This window comes from Aquarana catesbeiana, linkage group LG04 (genome assembly GCF_042186555.1).
Source record: "Aquarana catesbeiana isolate 2022-GZ linkage group LG04, ASM4218655v1, whole genome shotgun sequence".
In the NCBI taxonomy this organism is placed as follows: domain Eukaryota; kingdom Metazoa; phylum Chordata; class Amphibia; order Anura; family Ranidae; genus Aquarana; species Aquarana catesbeiana.
Genome location: NC_133327.1, coordinates 67,554,562 through 67,578,204, shown reverse-complemented (window position 1 = coordinate 67,578,204; position 23,643 = coordinate 67,554,562). Strand labels below are relative to the sequence as shown.

General features: G+C 39.8%; 1 protein-coding gene and 1 pseudogene across 1 annotated transcript; both read right to left on the bottom strand.

Moving 5' to 3' along the window:
- Positions 1 to 5,047: 5,047 nt before the first annotated feature.
- LOC141141182 (serine/threonine-protein kinase SBK1-like) lies at positions 5,048 to 8,451 on the bottom strand. The gene is made up of 3 exons (XM_073628878.1): positions 8,334 to 8,451; positions 6,556 to 6,758; positions 5,048 to 5,887 (listed from the first exon to the last, which is right to left on the bottom strand). Exons 1-3 carry the CDS (start codon positions 8,449 to 8,451, stop codon positions 5,048 to 5,050), a joined length of 1,161 nt encoding a protein of 386 aa, XP_073484979.1.
- A 10,459-nt stretch (positions 8,452 to 18,910) lies between these two features.
- Positions 18,911 to 21,384, bottom strand: LOC141141181 (serine/threonine-protein kinase SBK1-like; annotated as a pseudogene).
- Positions 21,385 to 23,643: the final 2,259 nt, after the last annotated feature.

The following is a 23,643-nucleotide window of genomic DNA, read 5'->3' as shown; positions in this document are numbered from 1 at the left end:
AAAAAATATGAAAAAATGAAAAAATGAACATAAAAAATGAAAAAAATGAAAAAATTGAAAAAAAATTGAAAAAAATGAAAAAATGAAAAAAATGAAAAATTATGATTAAAATAAAAACCTCTATTTTTAGCAATTCCTTTTTAGTAATCTTCTAAAAAGCAATTTATATCAATCTCCACGTTTAACCCCTGTGGCCTCATCGTGTCCAATTTGAATATCCAGTGGGTTTCATTCTTTGAAACTTCCCTTTTCATGTTGGTGTTTCTCCAATTACGTACTACTCTGTCTATTCCATAAAATTTCAAATGTTGGGGGTTTCTATTATGTACCTCTCTAAAATGCTTTGATACGCTATGGTGTTTGAATCCTTTTTTGATGTTTCTGACATGTTCACCTATTCTTACTGATAGGGCTCTAGTTGTTCTGCCCACGTACTGTAATCCACAACTGCACTCCAGTACATATGTAACATGGGTACTACAACATGTTATCAACTTATCTATTTTATATGCTTGCTCTTTGGTGTTTGACATAAAACTTGTGATTTTCCTATCATTCTGGTTAGTAGATCTGCAAGCTTTACATTTCTTGCATCTAAAAAAACCTTTCTGGTTAAAAAGTGTTGAGAAATCTTTGGGGGGGTCTGGCACATTTTTTACTATTTTGTCTCTGATCCTTCTTGCTTTTCTATATACAAATGTTGGTTTCCGGGGTAATACCTTACTTAATTGTGGGTCACTGCTGATGATCGACCAATTTTTCTTTATGATATCCTCTAATTTTTTGTATTGTGTATTAAATCCCGTGATGAACGGTATGCTATTATCCTGCTTGTGTTTTCTTACTTTGCTACTCAGGATTAGTTCCCTGTCCATATTAGCCACTTTTGAACGTATATTCTCCAGTACATTTCTTTTGTAGCCCTTGTCTATAAACCTGTCTATCAGAATATCTGTTTGTATATAGAAAAGCAAGAAGGATCAGAGACAAAATAGTAAAAAATGTGCCAGACCCCCCCAAAGATTTCTCAACACTTTTTAACCAGAAAGGTTTTTTTAGATGCAAGAAATGTAAAGCTTGCAGATCTACTAACCAGAATGATAGGAAAATCACAAGTTTTATGTCAAACACCAAAGAGCAAGCATATAAAATAGATAAGTTGATAACATGTTGTAGTACCCATGTTACATATGTACTGGAGTGCAGTTGTGGATTACAGTATGTGGGCAGAACAACTAGAGCCCTATCAGTAAGAATAGGTGAACATGTCAGAAACATCAAAAAAGGATTCAAACACCATAGCGTATCAAAGCATTTTAGAGAGGTACATAATAGAAACCCCCAACATTTGAAATTTTATGGAATAGACAGAGTAGTACGTAATTGGAGAAACACCAACATGAAAAGGGAAGTTTCAAAGAATGAAACCCACTGGATATTCAAATTGGACACGATGAGGCCACAGGGGTTAAACGTGGAGATTGATATAAATTGCTTTTTAGAAGATTACTAAAAAGGAATTGCTAAAAATAGAGGTTTTTATTTTAATCATAATTTTTCATTTTTTTCATTTTTTCATTTTTTATGTTCATTTTTTCATTTTTTCATTTTTTATATTTTTTCATTTTTTTATTTCTTTCAATTTTTTTTTTATTTTTTTATTTTATTCTTTATTTTTATTTTTATATTTTATTTATTTTATTTTTTTATTTTTTATTTTTTATTTTTATTTTTATATTTTTATTATTTTTTTATATTTTACTTTTTATTTTTTATTCATTTTTTTCATTTTTTCATTTTTTCATTTTTTTCATTCTTATTTTTAATTTTATTCTTATTTTTTATTATTTTTTTCATTTTTTCAATTTTTTCATTTTTTTCATTTTTTTCATTTATTATTTCTTACTTATTGTTTTATTTTTTCATTTATTTCTCATTAGTATTTTAATTTTATTTTTATTTTTATTCCTATTTTTATCATTTAATTTTTAATGTTAGCAGTTCAAACATCTTCTCTTGGTAACTAAGATAGTTTTAAGTACTAACCATAGGCTAATGACTAAATTTAATAAAGGATAGGGGTGTACAGGTATTCTGCTAAAATAAAGTAATGCGGAAGTTTTTTTGCTGTTTCATATTGTAAATCTAGTAACAATAGATGCGTAATAACATGTATTAGGATGTTTTAAATGTTTTAAATGTCACATAACCCAAGGGCCAAAAGATTTAATTTCATGTGAAAGCCTCTCCAACAGATGGGGAGGGGGTAGTTGTGAATATATCCATACATTTTCAGGACATTAGGAATCAAATCGCAATAATAAGATAGAGTAAGGAAAAGGGTATGCGCAACATACAACTATAAGAATGGGCTTATACCCACAGTCAAAATGGCGACAAGTGGGAGGAAGTCATACTAGAGAGCAATGTAAGGGAATGCCCATAATCAAGATGGCGGCAGGGGCACTTCCGCCCATGTTTAATATAAATAGAACAGGAACCAACCAAATAGCAGCTTCCTGATGACGCAAATTGCGAAACGCGTAGAGGCTGCTGGGAAATACATACCCACGTGATCCAATACGAACGGGATTGGTGAGGACGCGAACAGGCAAGAGGGGAGGAACGGAGGTCGCACAGCACACATAGGCGAACTAGGTGGCTATACCTATCCGTCCCTAACTGTTGGAATAGCTTTGTGCCGGCTGGGGGGCACACATAAATGTGAGTGCACAGTTTTTACTTTGTGTTTATAATAAACAGTATTAACGGTATTGCGCGATGATCGTTTTTATTCATGTTTCATGAGGAACATTATGGTCCAATTATATCTGTTGAAGTTCCCTTTGAGTGGAGTGGTTATCCCCATGAATGAACCAAAGGTGTAGTTTTAAAGGAATATCCGGTGAGTGGCCAATCTCACAGGTGGAGGTGGAGCACTAAGTCACTAGCACATTGTATTATTATAAGCGCACGCCAATCACGGCAATTGACAGAAGATTTGAACGCATCACTGGGAGACTTTGCTATTATGTGACACACATTATTGAATTATTGAACTTTTATAAATTTTATAAATTTTATAATTTTTGATATGTAAAAAAATCTTTATTGATTGCATATGATCTTAGGTTGTATATGGAATAAGTTTGCACTTTATAGACAGGATATAAGCGTATTTAGATGGAAGCAGCGCATCCACACACATAGGGACACTACTTGTGCTTGCTACCTCACCAGCTTGACCTGCACTTATGGGACTCACCACGTGATACTGCAGTGCTGGATGTATGACCAGGGTGTACTAGGCCGCTGGTGCTTGCCAGTTCACCGGAAGGAATAGCGGCGCTAGTACTGCTCTGCTCCATATGAGGGACCTGCGGTTCTTGCATATCAACGACCGAAGAAGTTTGGGGTATGGTACGCCTGACCTTGGCAGGGACCACAACTCCGTCAGTTATCTGTCATGAAGCCGCTGTCTACAGGATCGTATTCTGAGCCTGAATCTGACAGTGAAGAGGAAACCACTCATCTATCTGTCATGCTCAAACATGTAGGCCTCTTCACTAGTGTACCTTCGATTTGCCATTTTGGGCTCTAAATTTAGGGGTACACTAGTGAGACTCACAGGCAAAAAAGCTCCTGACTGTCAGCGACTGTATCAAAACGCTATCAAAAAACTGTTAGCAATCGCAGGGATTAGGCCTGACTCTGCGAACGCTGCAGTTATGTGTGTTTAGTGTTTTTCTAAGTGAGTGATTGATCGATACTGCATTTGGGTGGGCTGGACAGGGCTGGGCCGAGGGGCAAAACGCAGGTGCTAACAGGTATCTGGGCTGATCCCATTAACACTGCGTTTCTGGGAACCCTAAACAGCTGGGGACGCTAGTATAGATCTGATCAGATATTAATCCATTCAGATACTATACCACTAAAGGAGGTGTATGCTGCGAGCGAGGGTGTTAGAGGTACTGGCACTAACCTGATGCTGCCTGGAGCAACGCAGACCCTATCTGACCCTAAAACCTAACTTGTATCCCTGCTGGGCGATCAGGGGGTTAAACCTTTTATTGGGTAGTAGATGGGGGGGTCCCTGGGGCTATAAAACACTGACGGCAAACCTAAATACTTGCCTCCCTAACTAGCGTCACCTGTGACACTAATACAGCGATCAGAAAAACAATCGCTTAGTGGCACTGGCGACGGGGGGGGGGTGATCACGGGGTTAAACCTTTTATTAGGGGGGGTATCCTAGACCTAAAGGGGTTAACACTAACTGCCCTACCACTTAAAACTGTCAAACTGACACCAATGCAATCAGTGTAAAAAAAAAAAAAAAAAAAAAAAAAAAATGCTGTTGGTATCACTGTGACAGGGGGTATGGGGGGGTGAAAATTGTGCTTAGTGTTCTACTGTACATGTGGTGTTGGTGCACTTACTTGGATGTCTTCTCTCCTCGGTGCTGGAATGAAAAATACCGGCAGAGGAAGTGATGTCATCTCTCTTCGAGTCGCTGTTTACATTAGAGGAAGATTTTCATTCGTTGGGAGCGATCGCGAAGGGGTTGCCACGAATGAGTGGCCTCCCCCTCAGCATTGATCGCTCCCCTAACGATGCCGACTGCCTCGGGCACCGGGAGACAGATCACTTACCGGATACGTGATTTTGCCTGCCTGTGCGATTCTGCCACAGTATATCTGCGTTAGGCGGTCGGCAAGAGATTAAAGGCATGCAGAATTTACAAAAATGTAACCCTTCCAGAGAGGTGGTCACTGGGACAGTTGGCAAAACCTGCCAGTTATTCTAATCCTCTGCACAAAAGTTGTTTTTTTTTTTGGGCTGTAGTTTTGCTTTATCCACGGAAAGCATTAATCAATATTTGTACAACACCAGTAAAGCTCTGAAAAGTTGGCAAATGTAACTTCAATTGCAACATCCAATCAAACTGAAACCGTACTGATATCCATAGAGCACACGGGGTCCCAGACTCATCCCCTTTGGCATTTGGTGCCCAAAAGCTTATTTCCAGAAGACCAGTTAAAAGATTCTAAGGAATTTCAACTTCTGAACCCAAAGCCAAAGTTTCATTTTCTGAAATCAGAATTAGGTCAGGGTCACATGGGTCCATTTCTGGATACAGGGCATGGAGTTCCTGCTCCTGTATGATCACAAAATGAACCCTTTCAAGGTTGTCTTCCCCTTCCATTGTAGATTCCTGGTCCTGTATGATTATACATTGAAACTCTCCAGTGTCTTCACCACCTTGCTCTGTGGGTTCCTGATCCTGTATGGTAACAAATTCAATTTCTTCAGTGCCACCTTCCGCCTCTGTCGCTACCTCCTGGTAGCATTCTTCAATTCTCCAAGTATAGGGAGTACAGCTTAGGATGGAAAGAACAGAGGGTCGAGAGATTGGGTCCTGAGAAAAGAATTTGTTGAACATCATCAGGGCTTCTTTTGTGAACTTCTCCCAGAGAGCTGGTGGAGGAAAGAGATTGTCACTCTTCTGCCAGAACTTGTAGACCTTGTACAGAATATCCTCCGCCATAGCTTCTTTCCAGGGAAAGTTTCCTGTTAGAGCAACGAAGAGAAGAACTGCAAAAGCCCAGGAATCTACACTTGGAGTCATGACCAAGAACTGATTTCTCTTCAAAGCACAGAGCTCTGGTGACATATAGGGGATGATATGGGACATTTTAGTGGCAATGCTGCCAATGATCTCAGTTAGTCCGAAGTCACACAACTTGATTGTGTGACATTCCTTGTCCATGAGCAGGACGTTGTCTGGCTTAAGGTCACGGTGCACTAATCCTCTGCTGTGCATAAAATCCAGAGCCCAGGCCAGCTGTATTGCACAGCGCTTTACCATGTCTTCTGGCATTCCTACCTGAAAAAGAAAATCTTCTTTTGAGACATTTCAAAATCACATGGAACATAAACCTAGTTAATGTTAATTGACTGACTTTAATTGTTCTGCAAGAATTTGCTATGTTGATATGCAACTTTCATGAAAGGGTCAGTTCACACAACTGGGATGTGCATGAGTTGAATTGCCCAAAAGCAATCTGCACGAACATTTTTTTTTTTTTTTTTTTCTACTTGTTAAGCTGTCACATTTCATGCAATAAATCGTATATTTAGGGTTAACAGTGATGCAGTTTTGAGTTTACAACCTGGGCAAGGCAATCCTGTTCTTGCAAAAAACAGGACTGTAATAGATGGAAACAGGGAAGTTCTGAACATTTTTCTCAAATTCCACTTTGTATGACTTATTGGTCAGTCTAGCTTTAGCTAGCTTCAAATGTCATTTCAATCTACTAAAACTTAGGCTTATTCATATGCAATTGTCAAACTTCTTCCCTAATTCTGGGCTGAGCAAGTTAATGTGACTTTCACAGTAACCTCTGATTGTTAAAAGACCCTCTTGAAGTTAAAGATGTGGGTAATTTAATTGTATTTTAGAGTAGAACATTGGAGTTGACAATGGCAATAACTTTTTTTTTTTTTTTGTCTCCAGTTATGAGACCCACTAAACCAAATATATAATTGGCTCACCTGAGGCTCAATGAGGTCATGTAGGGTTCCAGCTATAGCCAGCTCCTGGGTCATGAGATAATGGTCCAGGGTTTCAATGAAGATTGGATAGGTGGTTATAATGCCTTGGTGGTTTGACAGAGAGATGGACATGGAGAGTTCCTTTAGAAAGGCTTTCTGCTTGATCCTGTCCTTCCTCACTAATTTCACAGCCATTGGTTTACCTAAACACAAATGAGACACATTAACAATCGGGACATAAACCTGACTCGAAGGAACATCATACACACTCCATCCCCCCCCCCCCCCCCCAGCTCTCCTCTCAAAAGAAAAAAAAAAAATCCCCCTTCCCAGCACAAATCTCCTTCCACCCCACAAATCCATATGCCAGCACAGCTCCTCATCCCAGCAAAAATATCTCCCCCAAATCTTCCCTTCCAGCACAACATGTTCCCCTGGAACAATTCCTCTCCCCTTGTCCTCATTCCTCCAAGCCCCTCCTACACAAGACCTCTCCCCAGTTCCATCACATATCTTCCCGCCTAAATCCCCCCTGCCAGTACAAACTTTTCCCCCACAAACACAAATCCTTTCCCCCTTTCTAATCCAAATTCAAACTTCCATACTGTCCCAGTTTTAATGGGCCTTGAGATTTAAACAAAATCCCAGCGTCCCATGAGTCCTGGAGCCCAGTGCTGGAACAAGTTCTGGCACTAGGCTTCACTAACTTGTCAAGCAGGAGCTAGTGTGGGCTCTAAGGTAAATGTCCTCCATCTATCGGGGTCCCAGATGCCATGATCATGCCCTCTGAGAAGAACATCTGGGAGGGAGAGGGCTAGTGCTGGAAGGGGGGGGGGGGAGAGGGCTAGTGCTGGAAGGGGGGGGCGGGAAGAGGGCTAGTGCTGGAAGGGGGGGGGGGGGGGGTAGGAGAGGGCTAGTGCTGGAAGGGGGGGGGGGGAGAGGAGAGGGCTAGTGCTGGAAGGTAGGGGGGGGTGGAAATGTGCTGGAAGGGGGGGGGTGGAAATGTGCTGGAAGGGGCTGTCAGGTTTCAAATTAATCCCACACTGATTTCTGGCATATTTCCTTTCTCATACCAAAGCACATGTCCTCCTAATCCCCCCCAATCACTCCAAGTGTACATCGTTTTAGTTTCCTCCTTCCCAATCCCAGCCACTCTCCTCCCTCCTCCCGGTCTATCTATAAAGCATAGAAAAGTTTGTACAGACCTGAAGTCAGCGCGTGTTCCTGCTCCCCCTCTTGTGTATACAGAGCTGAATGAGGAGGAGGGGGTGGAGACAGCTTCGTTCTGCTGTGTGTGAGTGAGACGGGCAACTGCAGGGACGGGAGACATGAATCTGATGATCCTGCAGACAGCAGACATGTCACTCCCAGGAGAGGAGAGGAGAGGGCTGCCAGGGGTTCCGGAACGCAGTTCCGGTGAGTTCCGGCTGAAAAAAAGCCCTGGTGGTGCATTTATAAATATGCAAAACAAGCTTAACTTTCTACTTGGAAAGCTTAGCACAGCAAGCTTTCTTGGAAACTAGTTTACATACGCCATGTCCTTTGTCTAAAAGGAAGGGTGTACCTTATAAGTCGTGTGTGTGAGACAAACTTTCTGTAGAAACCTTCTTTTGCTTGGCCTATTACTAGCTGACTGCAAGTGGTTAATCTAAAATTAAGTTTTGTATCAGGTAAACAAAACTCTTTTGAGAACTGAACACTATAAGGAAAATTAAACCTGTAACATTTTTTTTTTTTTTTCCTATTCATGAAAATTTTATATATGCTTATTTACATACCTGTGTTCTTGTCCTGGATGAGTAGGACGTCACCAAAAGTACCTTGACCCAGCCTCTTGATAACTTGATACTGATCAGGGATTTCCTCAGCGTAAACAGTTGTGAAGGTAGATTCCATTGTAGGGTGCAGGAGGGTGGTGGTCTTCCGCTACCTTTTTCAAAACACATTTTCAAATGTCAATGAAAAGTAGAAATTGAAACTTTAAAATCTGGCCATCTGAGTTTTATTGAAGCTGGGTCTGATTATTCAGCTTTAACCCCTTCCCAACAGGCGCACACCGATGTACGTTGGCAGAATGGCACGGCTGGGCAAATGGACTTACAGGTATGTCCATTTGAATTCCCTGTCGTGCCATTGCGTGCACGCCGGCCGGGAGCTCTGAGTCGGGTCGCGGGTCCCGCGGACTCTATCACCGCGGGGATACCCGCGATCGCCTCAGAGGACAAACGGGGGGATGCTAATGTAAACAGCATCTCCCCGTTCTGCCTAGTGACAAGTGTCACTGATCCCTGCTCCCTGTCATCGGGAGCAGTGATCAGCATAGTGACACAGCTAGCCCATCCCCCCCTACAGTTAGAAAACACTCCCTAGTACTGACTTAACCCCTCCCCGCCCCCTAGTGGTTAACCCCTTCACTGCCAGTGTCATTTACACAGGAATCTGCATTTTTAATCGCACCAATCGCTGTATAAATGACTGGTCCCAAAAATGTGTCAAATGTCCGCCATAACGTTGCAGTCACAAAAATCGCTGATCTCTGCCATTACTAGTGAAAAAAAAAAATTATTAATAAAAAATGCCATAAAACTATCCCCTATCAAACGATTTATTACTTAAATTTTTTTTTTCCAAAAAGATGTAGAAGAATACGATCGGCTTAAACTGAGAAATTTTTATATATTTTTGGGGGATATTTTATTATAGCAAAATGTAAAAAAGTGTGTGTGGGGGGGGGGGGGGTGTGTTTTTTTTTTTTTTTTTTTTTTTTTCCCAAAATCGTCGTTCTTCTTTTTGTTTATAGCGCTAAAAATCGCAGAGGTGATCAAATACCACCAAAAGCTCTAATTGTGGGAAAATGATGTCAATTTTGTTTGAGAGCCACGTCACACGACCACAATTGTCAGTTAAAGTGACGCAGTGCCGAATCGCAAAAAGTGCTCTGGTCAGGAAGGGGGTAAAATCTTCCGGAGCTGAAGCGGTTAAATTAAAAATTCTTAAACCTTTTATGCTATATCATGGTAAAAAAAACAATGGGGGGTCACTGAGTTTTCTCAGCTTGCTGTGGGTAATGGCACCAGTTATCAGCTCCTTTCTTATTTTTACACAGCTTAGAAATGGAAAATATAAAAGCTGGCTGCTCTGTAGTTGAGACAAGCAGAGACCAACTTTGTCAAGTTTTGTCTCCTGGAGAAAAAACAAACTGCTTTAAATTTTCTAAGATATGTGAAAAAAAAATGCTGACTGCAAGCACATGTTCCCATGCACTATAATTGTAAGAGATGCTATATGCAGCAATTTGTTTTGGAGCGGGAAAATGCTCCCAACTTTTACATCCTACAGCCCTAGGTGCCCATGTCATGTAACTAGTCCCAGTATTGCAGCAAGTTAAAAAAAGGGCAGTGGGCAAGTTGCAGAAAATTAAATTTTCTAGGGATGTTTACTTCCAACAGTATCCAAATCCACTATGTATATAAAGCAACCATGTTTTGATTTGTCCATTTTAAGAGATCAAAGATGGCTGCAGACTCAATAGAAAACTAATCTATATTAACAATAAGTAGTCCAGTCCCTGCCCTTGCTGGGATAATGGAATTGGTTGCTATGGGTAACCTGAATTTTACTTTGACAAAGTAGGCATAGCATTAAAAATACATTTTGTGGAGGTCTAGAAATAATAAATAATAAAAAAAAAAATTTATATTTATTATTTTTTTTAATATATAGTTTGAGAAGAGGGCAAAGCACCTTTTAAACCATTGTCAAATGTTTGTTTGTGGCGAAACACATTGACCCATGTGGTATATGCCCAAATCAAGCATTCCACAAGCTTGGATCTAAAGAGTTTGTTTTGAAAGGGTATCTGAGTATTAAGACTAAAGTCTGCCATCCTCTCCTGAATATGCTAGTAAAGGCTGGTAACCCATTGCCTTCCATAATTTGAGGCAGAACAAGTATGCATATCAAGAGTTCAGACTTGACTTTGGATTCTGCATGCTTGTTCAGGGGTCAGTGGCCCAGAAACCTTGAAGCTGGGAAATGAGAATTCTTAGGGCAGCAATTTCAGCCTACAAAATCTTTGAAACTTTTTTTTTTTTTTTTTTTTCCAGAGAAACCGGTTTGTGGATCTTTATCAGGATTAAAGAGAACATCTTTGGTCTAAAATGGCTGACATAGCTGTTTTTGGCTTTTTAGAGCAAATGTAAATACAATTAAAACACCCCTTAATTTTATTTACTTGTGAAAAACCTTGTATATAAAGCCAAAAGATTTTTTTTTTTTTCTTGGTGTTGGATTGAGTAGGTGATATTTGAACTCCTATCAGTTATTGCTGTCTGCATCCTGCAGGGAATAGTCATCCTTTTTGGTTGTCTTAAAATAATGGCTAAAAATTTACAGTTGTCACCAGAACAAGTGAAGGTTAATCTTGCCCAGAGCTGAAGGGAAATCTTCCAAACAGGGTGCAGACAGCAATAACAGACTGACAGTGGTTCTAAAAACTGTCCAACTGAAGAGGTTTTTGGCCCTATATATACATAACATGGCTGTGAAAGGTGAATGGCTTCTTTACAGAGGGAAAAGGTCACCATTTCTAGTGGTTGTTGGGGGTGTTGTGTAACTCAAATGACAGTGACTTACCTGGGAATGCAGTAACCTTGAGCTTAGTTGGATGGAGAATCTTGTCCTGCAGGGCAGAAAATCACTTTAGTCTTGCTAGTTGGGTTGGAAAAAGGCTCTTGTAAGATCCTGGCTACCTTCTCATTACGACAGGTTTTTTTCCATTGACTGAGGGTCTAGGAGAGCATCAGACTTTATAGAAGGGTCAGTGGTGTGAGGTCACACCTTATCCAGAGATAATGATATGCACCCAGGACTCTTCTATGATGCTAATACAGGTATTTTGATGTTGACCATTCTGAGGTTGAGTTGTGATTGAATTGGAGATAAAGAAACCAGCCTGGTTAGAAACATGCAGGGAGGTTCCTGTGTGGTTTAACAAATATGAATTCTCAATGAATTAACTTAATCAATTTTTTTTTATTTTCTACTCCTTGCCATTATATGCAAAGTGGAAACTAAGAAGCAGAGTTTGACTAAACAATGTAATAGTACACATGTAAAATCTATCAGTGATAATTGCAAGTATCCCTTTCATGGAGGGGGGGGGGGTGTTCAAAAGCATTTCTCCTATTGGGGGCGATCTTCAAAAGAGATCGTTTGCCTGGCTTTACTTCTACAGGGCAGCTGAAAATAAAGTGAAGGATTTTATTAAGTTTACGGGAGAAAAAGTATCCCAAATACACTGGCTAGCTCCAACATATGAACTGGAAATACTTTCACTTGCAGAGTAACATGTTGAGGGTTGTGACCTCTGCTCAAACCTTATTAAAAATGGTGATGGTGAATCTAAAACTTTTTTTTTTTTTTTTTTATTAAAAAAAAATCTGATTCTATAATCTGTCACTTGATTCCCTTAAAACATGTAAGGATACCCCCATTTAGGAACCCCTGCCTTAAGTAGCAATAGTGAGTACCTCTGGCCCAAAGCCATATCTCCCCTAAGAGCAGACTCCAATTCTTTCCCCTGCTATAGAAAAATGAGATGCTATTTAAACTTGGTGACACTCCACATTGGGGGAGCATAGTGGTAACCCTCCGATATTTGTTTACTTGGTTACAATATCTGGCCACCATTATTTTTTTTGGGGCTATGTCTGTTACTACAGTAAAAGGCTGGACATGGCTGGTAACCACTTTCCTTGAATGATTGGGGAGATGCATACATACACATGACAGTCTAGTACAGGGATCCTCAAACTGCCGCCCTCCAGCTGTTGCAGAACTACACATCCCATGAGGCATTGTAAAACTCTGTCATTCACAGACATGAGTAGGCATGATGGGAATTGTAGTTCCTGAACACTTGAAGGGCCGCAGTTTGAAGACCCCTGGTCTAGTACCTGTCACTTACCCATTACTTCTGATTCTCCAATCTTCTACATGGGAAAAGTCAAGGATAAGATTTGGGGGGGGGGGGGGGGAAATGCTAGTACAGAGAATATTGCCAGCCCAGTCTTATCACAGCTAAAAGGCTATCCATCTGACATTGCAAAAGTAAATGGTGGGAGGGTTTTCTGTATGTGAGACCAGATCTATTGTCAAGGAAGCTGTGAAATTCTAATGAACTGAGGGAACCTAACAATGTCTAAACATGCGTGTCAAAGATGGTGGAGACACAAGTGATTATATGAATAGCTAGCTGGGCTTGGCACAGATTTTTGACGTGAAGAGGTGACATGACCACATGCTGAGTGGCTGCACCCATGCCCTTCTATCGCAAACTGAACTTTATTGAGAAGACCTACATTTATCTGTTTACTAGATGTCTCATCGATGGCCATACATTTCAGTAAATTTTTATATTTTTTTTATATAGGACATTTGGAGAATTTGGCTCCAGAGCTTCTATGTCTAAGATGCATTGAGATTACTATACTTTGTAGTTTCCAAGGCACAAATGACTATTATAGTAACCTATATGTCCAGTTATGACTGGTTTAGTAAATCTTCCATACAGCACTTTATTTGCATTATATAGATCTAAGAAAACAGTAGCAGGTCACGAATGGGATTAAGAATTCTGTTTTCCCATAGCTTATCAATGCATGTTCTGATTTTTTTCTGTGCTCCCACTTAATGTTAAACAACTTTTTTTTCTAAAAAAAAGACAAACCTGCAAGAAAGGGCTCCTGAAGTAGTTAGTCTGAGGGCCCCTTTAACCCTACTTAAAGTCACCTTCATTTGTATCTACCCTCTGACTTCTATGCATTTTGCAAAAATCCAGAGATTTTGGCAAAAAGTTTGTAGCGATTTACCTGGTCATTTGCTGTTGTACCACAAAATGCCCACTAAAAGGTTTTCCACATTTTTTAGATTACATAACAATATAGAACTATATGCACCCAATCCTGTCATTTGTCTGGATTTTCTATACTTTAATCAGAAATCAGTCTTTAAAATCCACTTTTTTAGTATCTTAGATCTCATTTCAGAATAGGGTTGCCATGTCATCTCTTTAAACCTAAACACATATGAATTGCACAGGTTCTGAGGCTAATTTAAGGAACGTAAGGCACTAAGTGAGTATCGCCTTAATTGGCCACAGAACCTGAGTAATGTTTTCGGGTTTAAAGGGCTCAGGTGGCAACCCTACTCCAGACAATATTTTTAGTTTTGTACTGATATCAGGCTTTTACTTTTCTGCAGATATGCTCCATTTCTGATTTCTTTACAAGAAGGCAGGGGCTACAATGAAAACGTGTTCTAACGTTTCTTTGCACTCCGAAGTGCATTGTCTGTCCCCATTTGCAGAGATTTTTACATTGATGGGAATTTAAGGATAATCTCCTCAATAGACAAACCACCTGGGCAAAGATCTAACCATTCCATAATTTTCAAACTTCTAAAATATTTTGGATGGGGCTGAGCTTTAAGCACACTCCCATGGAGCCCCATGATTTCCAATCCTAGTTAATTGCTCTTTCAAAAAAATTAGGATTCCCCCACCCACAACTAATGTTAATTAAAACCATGTGTAGGTGAACATGGCAAAGTCTAAAGCTGGCCCTGTGGGGGTTTATTTTATTTATTTTTTTTCTCTTGAATGTATTCATTCACAAGTGAGATGGAGGAATACTCCAATCAGGATACTGAATTCTGACTGTGGGACTCTGCTCCAGAATACATTAATCCTCCGCTGCTGTTCCAGAGACTTTTCCCATATTCCTTTTTGACAAGTCGATCTATTGACTGACTTCTGCTAAGCTGGGCCACCACATGTGGATCAAAATGTGACCAGTCCCTGCTGAAACTGTCTAGTTTTTTTCCATCTATGGCCAGCTTAAGTATACAAATGTGCCTGGCCTCAGCTATTGGGTGTGGTGTGTTTGGGCTTTTCTTTCAATCAAGCTTTGGATTGTTAAAACATTCAGCATTACAAATGTATGGTATATGGTGATGAGGCAGACTTTTGTGTAGACATTAGCCCTGTAAAGAGACAGTATTTGTAATAGTTCCCTGTTTTACATTTCCATCACCATTGTTACTTATGCATACAGGATTCATATAATGGGCTTTTCATAGGTATTCCATCTTCTGGACAGGTGCAACCTTCAGTAAATTAGCTTTTCTCGTGCCAGGTAATGGACACCTGGAGTTACTAGGATTCTTTTAAAAAAAAAAATAGAGGGACTTCAAAGGACAGGGGAAACAAGATCTAATTGGTTTAGGGTGGTGATCACACCTTGAAGGCTACTTGCTTACAACTATACCTATTTGTGCAACTCTAGCCAAAACAGTGTGGGTGTTTTTTTGACTTCTATGGATTGCCTAGCATCTCTCCATACCCTTGTCACAATCATCACCCCACCAGTACTATTGGATACTATCTTCAAGAGGTTAATTGCTTGGCTTTACTTAAACAGTAAAGCTGAAAGTAAGCGTAAAGTGTCTGTATTCTAGTATACAAGGTAGCTTCAGACAGGGTGTGTGGGGTGTTAGGTTTTTTTTTTCCTGTGTGCAAGCAAAAACTTTCTCTAACAGTACCTTCATTTTAACTCTACCTGCAAATATTCCCAGTTCATATGTTGGTGTGGTCGAAGACCTCTGTGTTGAGGGGTCTACTCCCTAACTGGTTAGTGACTCCGCCTCCTTCAATCGGTACTAACAAAACATTAATGGTCCATATTCTAATCTTAACTTTTTATTTTGAGATCTGGTTGTATAGCCCCCCCTAAAGTGATTTTATGATATAAGTTTGTTTTTTTTGACCTGCTGACTGAATAGAAACATGATTCATCTATGGGCTGTAGCCTTATGGCCTATAGGGATAAGTGCAGTGTGTGTGGGGGGGGTTATTTTTTTTTCTAGTGTTACTGCATGTTTTATGTTTTTTTTAAGGGCTTTACATGTAGTCAGGTGGTAAAATCCCATGCTTGAGCCTCAGTTTTACTGCCCCTCAAACTTGCCCTTTTTAGCTATAAAGGCAGCAGCTGGGGGGTATACACATGCCCCTGTCATGACTGATAAAACTATTCAGTGAGAGGGTGAATGGGGCTGTGCTGCAACTGCACCACTTGCAAATAGTTGCAGGGCTGTGGTCTGGCTTTTAGGGGGTTAAAACAAGGTGAGGCAGTGGCATATCGATCATCTGTGCAGAAACCTTAGAAGTATCATACTGCCTATATCACAAAGGGTTTTCCTGATGTTGCAAATGCAGTATTACCAGTGGCGACTGCTCAAATTTTTTTGGGGTGCAAACTGAAAAATGCTGATACAAAAACATCATATGCAGCCTCTTGTGCCCCATCAATTGCAGCCACCCTGCACCCCCTACCCGTTGTCTGCCCAGCACTTGCCCCATTAAGTGGTGGGTCAGGCAGCAAGCTGTGGGATGTAGCAGTGCAATGGATGCAGGACTCCTCCGTGCATGTCTAATTACTGTTCTGCATGGCGGCCAATGGGATTGCCTCTACCTTCAGCCAATTGGGTGCCCAGTATTACATCCGGGCCTCCTGATTGGCTGAGAGGAGGTTCTGTGTTGGCAAAGCAAATATTAATTTGCATTGCAAAAGCACCTGGGTGCACTGCGAGCGCAATAGTTTGCGCTCGCAGTGAAGCCTATTAGTCTATATGGCTCTAATCGGGTGCTTCAAAAATGCCCCCCCGCTGTAATTCAGGTGCCTTGTGCCCAAAAAGGGGCTGGATGCCTGAATGGGGGCGGCTACAGCAGCTGTGGATAGATTCATACAATGCACACATCTATCCATAGTACAGAGGGAGGGGCTGCTTTTGTGAATGTCCCCCAGTGAGCTGGTGGGGACAAAGACATTGTCACTCTTCTGACAGGACTTGTGTACCTGGTACAGAATCATCTTCCACAGCTTCTTTCCAGTAAGAGGAACTGCAAAATCCCAGGAATCACACTTGGAGTGAACCAAATGCTTTTTCTTCATGGCACACAGTTCTGGTGACGTATATGTGACATTGAAGGGGCAATGCTGCCAATAGCTCCAGATAGGCCAGGATTGCTGCCAGTTATTTACAATTTACTTTCCTTGAGGTAGCATACACCTCCTGGAGCATACATATTTGTAACCCAGCAGATTTATTTCTTATAAAAGTCAGTAGTGGTAACCTATTCCTAACCTTAATAAAGAGGTTTTGGCCAGAGATATGAAGCCTGCCACCATGTCAAAGTAGGTTCTTCTGAGCAGGTCTCTAAATTTCCAACTTTTTTTTTTTTTAACTTTCATTTTATTAAAAAATATGGGGTCAGAACTTCATCTTTGGCCAAAATCAAACACGTGGTATGAGCCATGCTAATATTTAAAAATGACATTGTTTCGGGCAAATACACTGCAGCCTGTGCCTCCACACAGGGGTCCTATAAGACAATGGGCCCATCAGGGCCATGTGGATTCCCAATCGCTGCTCTTAAGCCTTACCCCCCTTCTGTAGATGGACAGAACCCCAATAAAAGATTTTTAAAAGGGGGTACATTTTTCATTGTTGTAACCTGATCCCATCATCAAAATTGAAACTCTTCAGATTCATAATGTGAAATTTTTTTATATGCCAAATTTTAAGCTGCTTTGCTCTGACAATCTAAGTACCGGTACCTTTTAAGAATGCTTATATCATTTTTAAACTACAATGTAAATGACTATTTACTATTGCTGGGTACTCAGCCTGTAACCACTACATAAAAAAAGAAAAGCTGGATAAGAATACCATCTCTGCATTAAGAACTCTTTGATCCAGTTTTAATACTTGTGTGTATATATACCTGTTTCTGCTATACCTCCCCCTTTCTGTCAAGTACTTTATTTCTAATTTTCTACACTTCTAAAGTTTCCTAAATGAGAAACTTAGAAAATGTGATTTTGTTCAGATAATTTAATACTTTGATCCCAGGCAAAATATGCAAGAACTTGATTTCATGTTTTATGCACGCAAGTTTGTAGCATTGAAGGGGAAAACAAGCTACACGTGAATGGATAAACTTGGCCCAAAACTTCCTTAAACCGAATATTTCCTATTAAAGCATACAAATACAGCCTTATTCAATAAAGAACGCTCATCCTTCTGTGCTAATTCTTAAAGGGGCATTTTTAGCAGTTAATGTGACATTATCTAGGCAGGTAAATCCGTTACTTTAATTCAGAACACATGTACCAGAAAATCCATGCCTGCAGGAATTTAAAAATAGATTTACTGCTTTTTTTATAATTCTGCCCTAAAATGTAAGACTTTTTTATTTTTTTTTTTACCTCACTATATTAGGTGCCAAATGTGGTATTCTCCTGAAAATGTAACATTTGGAACCATAAATTGCATATACATTTTCACACAGGTTATCAGTCTTTAGAGACCCAGTCATAAGCCCATTATCTTCAACAATATTCCATAAGATTATGTGCATTTAATGTATTTTTATGCATGCTTACATGTAAAATGCTTGCTTTTGGATATCTAAAAGCCAGAGAATGCTTGCAGGGAGCTGCCATCTTGGATGTAATGTGAGCAGCCACTCTATAGTGTTCCTCTTTGCTCCTCCCCTGGCAGCTGCATACATGGCTATGTGGGGGTGGGGGTGAGGGTTTGGGGGCAGAGAAGCTGGGGCAGCACAGGTTACTTGGACACACCCAGAAGAGCAGACAGCTGTGACCAAAGTGGAAGAAAAGTTGTGGTAGGCAATTGACTCTCCCTGCAGCAGTCTAATATTTCTAGCACGATACAAGTGAATAAGTGTGTGTTGGGGGGGTGGTCAGAACAAGTAAGAATTTCAAATGACTGACTTTTTGTGCTTCCAAAGTTGGTGACAGTCTCTTATATCACAGGAAAAAAATGGGCCTATTGAAGTGGAGATGAAACTTTTTCATGAGGCTTTTAGCAGTTAAACGTTTTGAGGTTGTTTTTTTTTTTTTTTTTTTTTTTTTAAGTTTTAACTTAAAGGCATGCAGAAATTAAAAAAAATTAACACTCCCAGAGTGGTGGTCACTAAGACAGGTAGACAGTTGGCAAAACCTGCCAGTAATTCTAATCCTCTGTACAAAAGTTGTTTTTTTTTTTTTTTGTTTTGGCTGTAGTTTGGCTTTATCCACGGAAAGCATTACTTAATATTTGCACAACACCAGTAAAGCTCTGAAAATGTTGGCGAATGTAGCAACTTAAATTGCAACATCCAATCAGAAACTGAAACCGTACTGATATCCATAGATCACACAGGGTCCCAGACTCATCCCCTTTTGGCATTTGGTGCCCAAAAGCTTATTTCCAGAAGACCAGTTAAAAGATTCTAAGGAATTTCAACTTCTGAACCCAAAATTTCATTTTCTGAAATCACAATTAGGCCAGGGTCACATGGGTCAATTTCTGGATACAGTGCATGGAGTTCCTGCACCTGTATGATCACAAAATGAACCCTTTCAAGGCTGTCTTCCCCTTCCATTGTAGATTCCTGGTCCTGTATGATTAAACATTCAACCACCTTGCTCTGGGTTCCTGATCCTGTATGATAAATTAAATTTCTTCAGTGCCACCTTCCTCTGTCACTACCTCCTGGTAGAATTCTTCAATTCTCCAAGTATAGGGAGTACAGCTTAGGATGGAAACAGAGGGTCGAGAGATTGGGTCCTGAGAAAAGAATTTGTTGAACATCATCAGGGCTTCTTTTGTGAACTTCCCCCAGAGAGCTGGTGGAGGAAAGATATTGTCACTCTTCTGCCAGAACTTGTAGACCTTGTACAGAATATCATCCGCCATAGCTTTTCTAGGGAAAGTTTCCCGTCAGAGCAATGAAGAGAAGAACTGCAAAAGTCCAGGAATCTACACTTGGAGTTATGACCAAGTACTGATTTTTTTTCTTCAAAGCATACAGCTCTGGTGACATATAGGGGATAATGTGGGATATTTTAGTGACTATGCCGCCAATGGTCTCAGTTAGGCCAAAGTCATACAACTTGATTGTGACATTCCTTGGTGCACTAATCCTCTGCTGTGCATAAAATCCAGAGCCCAGGCCAGCTGTATTGCACAGCGCTTTACCATTTCTTCTGGCATTCCTACCTGAAAGAAACTTTTTTTTTTTTTTGAGACACTTCAAAATCACCTGGAACATAAACCTAGTTAATGTTAATTGACTTTAATTGTTCTGCAAGAAAATTTGCTATGTTGACATGCAACTTTCATGAAAGGGTCAGTTCACACAGCTGAGGTGTGCATGAGTCGACTGGCCCAATTTGGCTCAATTTGCATGAACCTTTTTTCCTACTTTTTCATTTGTCACATTTAATAAATCGTAAACTTAAGGATAACAGTAATGCAGTTTTTTAAGTTTAAAACCTGGGCAAGACAATCGTGGTGTTGCAAAAAACAGGACTGTAATAGATGGAAACAGGGAAGTTTTGAATATTATAACAAATTCCACTTTGTATGACTTCTTGGTCAGTCTAGCTTTAGCTAGCTTCAAATGTAATTTCTATCTAATAAAACTTAGGCTTATTCATATGCAATTGTCAAACGGCTTCCCTAATTCTGTGCTGAGCAAGTTGATGTGACACTTTCACAGTAACCTCTGATTGTTAGAAGATCGTCTTGAAGTTAAAGATGGGGGTAATTTTAATTGTAATTTTAAATAGAAGTATGTAAATCTATCAATAGATTTCAGCAACAATTTTTTTTTTTTGGTCTCCAGTTTTATAAGAGACCCATTAAACCAAATATATAATTGGCTCAATGAGGTCCTGTAGGGTTCCAGCTATAGCCAACTCCTGGGTCATGAGATAATGGTCCAGGGTTTCAGTGAAGATTGGATTGGTGGTTTGACAGAGATAGACATGGAGAATTCCTTTTAGAAAGGCTGTCTGCTTGATCCTGTCCTAACTCACTAATTTTACAGCCATTGGTTTACCTTAACACAAATGAGACACATTAACAATCGGGTCATAAACCAGACTCTAAGGAACATCATATAAATGTTTTTCCTGTCCATGGTGAATGCTTTCCTGCTCTATTCTGCCATACTATGCTACAAATGTGAAGGAGACTTTTTTTTTCTCTTTGGGCAGGGGGCTAAAATAAGTGATGGGATAATGCTGGGTCTGAAAGATCAGTTTTTTTTTCCAGTTTGTATTCAATGTTCAAACCAGCCCCATATCGCTGACAACTTCAAGATTGCTGGTTACTATGGGTAATCCAAGTCCAATAAATTATCATTCCCTATTGAGTCTAGTGTCTTGATCCATTTTTATTTGGATTTTTTTTTTTCTTTTGAAAATTTGAAAGCTTATAAACTGATGTTCTAGATCACTCAAATGTTCAATGAAGACTGGTTTACTATATGGTGGTGCATCTATAAATCTGCAAAACAAGCTGAACTTTCTACTTAGAAAGCTTGGCACAGCAAGCCTTCTTGGAAGCTAGTTTTCATATGGCTTGTCTTTGTCTAAAAGGAAGGGTACGCCTTGCAGTCATGTGACTGTCAACTTTCTGTAGAAACCTTCTTTTGCTTGGCCTATCACTAGCTGACTGCAAGTGGTTAATCTAAAATTCTAAAGTTTTGTATCGGGTAAACCATTATATTTGAGAACTGAATTTTAGGAAAATTAAACCTGTAGCTTTTTTCCTATTCATGAAAATTTTGATTGCTTTTTTAAATGTGTTCTTGTCCTGGATAAGTAGGACTTCACCAAAAGTACCTTGACCCAGCCTCTTGATAACATGATATTGATCAGGGATTTCCTCAGCGTAAACGGTGAAGGTAGGTTCCATTGTAGGGTGCAGGAGGGTGGCGGTCTTCCTCTAACTTTGTTTTAAAAAAAAAAAAAGTCAAATGTCAATGAAAGTAGAAATTGAAACTTTAAAATATGGCCATCTGAGTTTTAGTGAAGCTGGTTCTGATTGTTCAGCCTTAAATGAAGATTCTTAAACCCTTTTTATGCTATACCATGGTAAAGAGAATGGGGGTCCCTGATTTTTTTTCTCGGCTTGCTCTGGATAATGGCACCAGTTAAATATATATTATTCTATTCCGCTTAGAAATGGAAAATATAAAAGCTGGCTGCTCTGTAGTTGAGACAAGCAAAGACCAACTTTGTCAGTTTTGTCTCCTGGAGAAAAGCCAAACTGCTGTAATTTTTCTAAGATATGTAAAAAAAAATGCTGACTGCAAGCGCATGTTCCCATGTACTGTAATTGTAAGGGATGCTATATGCAGCAACTTGTTTGGAGCAGGGAAATGCTTCAAACTTTTACATCCTACAGCCCTAGGTGCCTGTGTCGTGTAACAAATCCCAGTATTGCAGCAAGTTGAAAAAAAAACGGCAGAGGGGAAGTTGCAGAAAAATTTAATTATCTAGGAATGTTACTTCCAACAGTATCCAAATCCACTATGTATAAAGAAACCATGTTTTGAATTGTCCATTTTAAGAGATCAAAGATGGCTGCAGACTCAATAGAAAACTAATTTATATTAACACTAAATGGCTCAGTCCCTGCCCTTGCTGGGATAATGGAACATAATTGGTTGAATTTTACTTTGCATTTTTAATGCTATGCATAATTTGTCACTTTGTGGAAGTCTAGGATTGATATAATTTTTTTTTTTTTTTTTTTATATAGTTTGGTTGAGAAGAGAGCAAAGCACCTGATAAACCATGGTCAGATGTTTTCTTTGGGGCAAAACACTCATTGACCCATGATGGCAATCATGGTATATGCCCAAATCAAGCATTCCACAAGCTTGGACCTAAAGAGTGTTTGTTTGAAAGGGTATCTGAGTACTAAGACTAAAGTCTGCCATCCACTCCAGAATATGCTAGTAAAGGCTGGTAACCCATTGGCTTTCATAATTTGAGATAGAATAAGTATGCATATCAAGAGTTCAGACTTGACTTTGGCTTTCTGCATGCTTGTTCAGGGGTCAGTGGCCAAGAAACCTTGAAGCCAGGAAATGAGAATTCTTAGGGCAGCAATTTCAGCCTACAAAACTTTTAGTACAGGTTTCCATTTTTTCAATAGCAATTGTTGGTTGACTTTATAATGGAGACTTTTTTTTTTTTTTTTTTTTTTTTTTTTTTTTTTGAGAAACCGGTTTGTGGATCTTTATCAGGATTGAAGAGAACATCTTTGGCCTAAAATGGCTGACATAGCTGTAATTTGGCTTTCTAGCAAATGTAAATACAATTAAAACATCCTCCATTTTTATTTACATGTGAAAAACCTTATATATGAAGCCAAAAGTTTTTTTTTTTTTTTTTTTTTTTTTTTTTTTTTTTGGATTGAGTAGAGGGATAATTGAACTCCCATCAGGTATATCTGTCTGCGTCCTGCAGGGGATAGTCCTCCTCTTTGGGTGTCTTAACAAAAAATGATTAAAATTTTACAGTTGTCACCAGAACAAGTGAAGGTTAATCTTGCACAAAGAGCTGAAGGGAAATCTTCCCAACAGGGTGCAGACAGCAATAACAGACTGATGGTGGTTCTAAAGTGTGTGGGGTGCGTGGTCCCCCCCCCCCCCCCCAAAACTGGAGGTTTTTGGCCTTATATATACCAGTACATAACATGGCTGTGAAAGGTGAATGGCTTCTTTACAGAGGGAAAAGGTCACCATTTCTGGTGGTTGTGGGGGGTGTTGTGTAACTGGAATGACAGTGACTTACCTGGGAATGCAGTAACATGAGCTCAGTTGGATGGAGAATCCTTGTCCTGCAGTGGAGAAAATCACTTTAGGCTTGCTAATTGGGTTGAAAAATAGCTCTTGTAGGATCCAGGCTACCTTCTCATTACGACATGTTTTTTCCATTGACTGAGGGTCCAGGAGAGCATAAAATTTTATAGAAGGGTTCAGAGTGGTGGGAGGTGACACATTATCCAGCGATAATATGCACCCAGGACTCCTCTATTCACTTAACAACCAGCGTACATCGGCAGAATGGCACGGACAGGCAAATGGGTGCATACCTGTACGTCCCTTTGAATTTGCCACCGTGCCTGTCGCAAGCTCCGTGAGTCCGACCGCGGGTCCCGCAG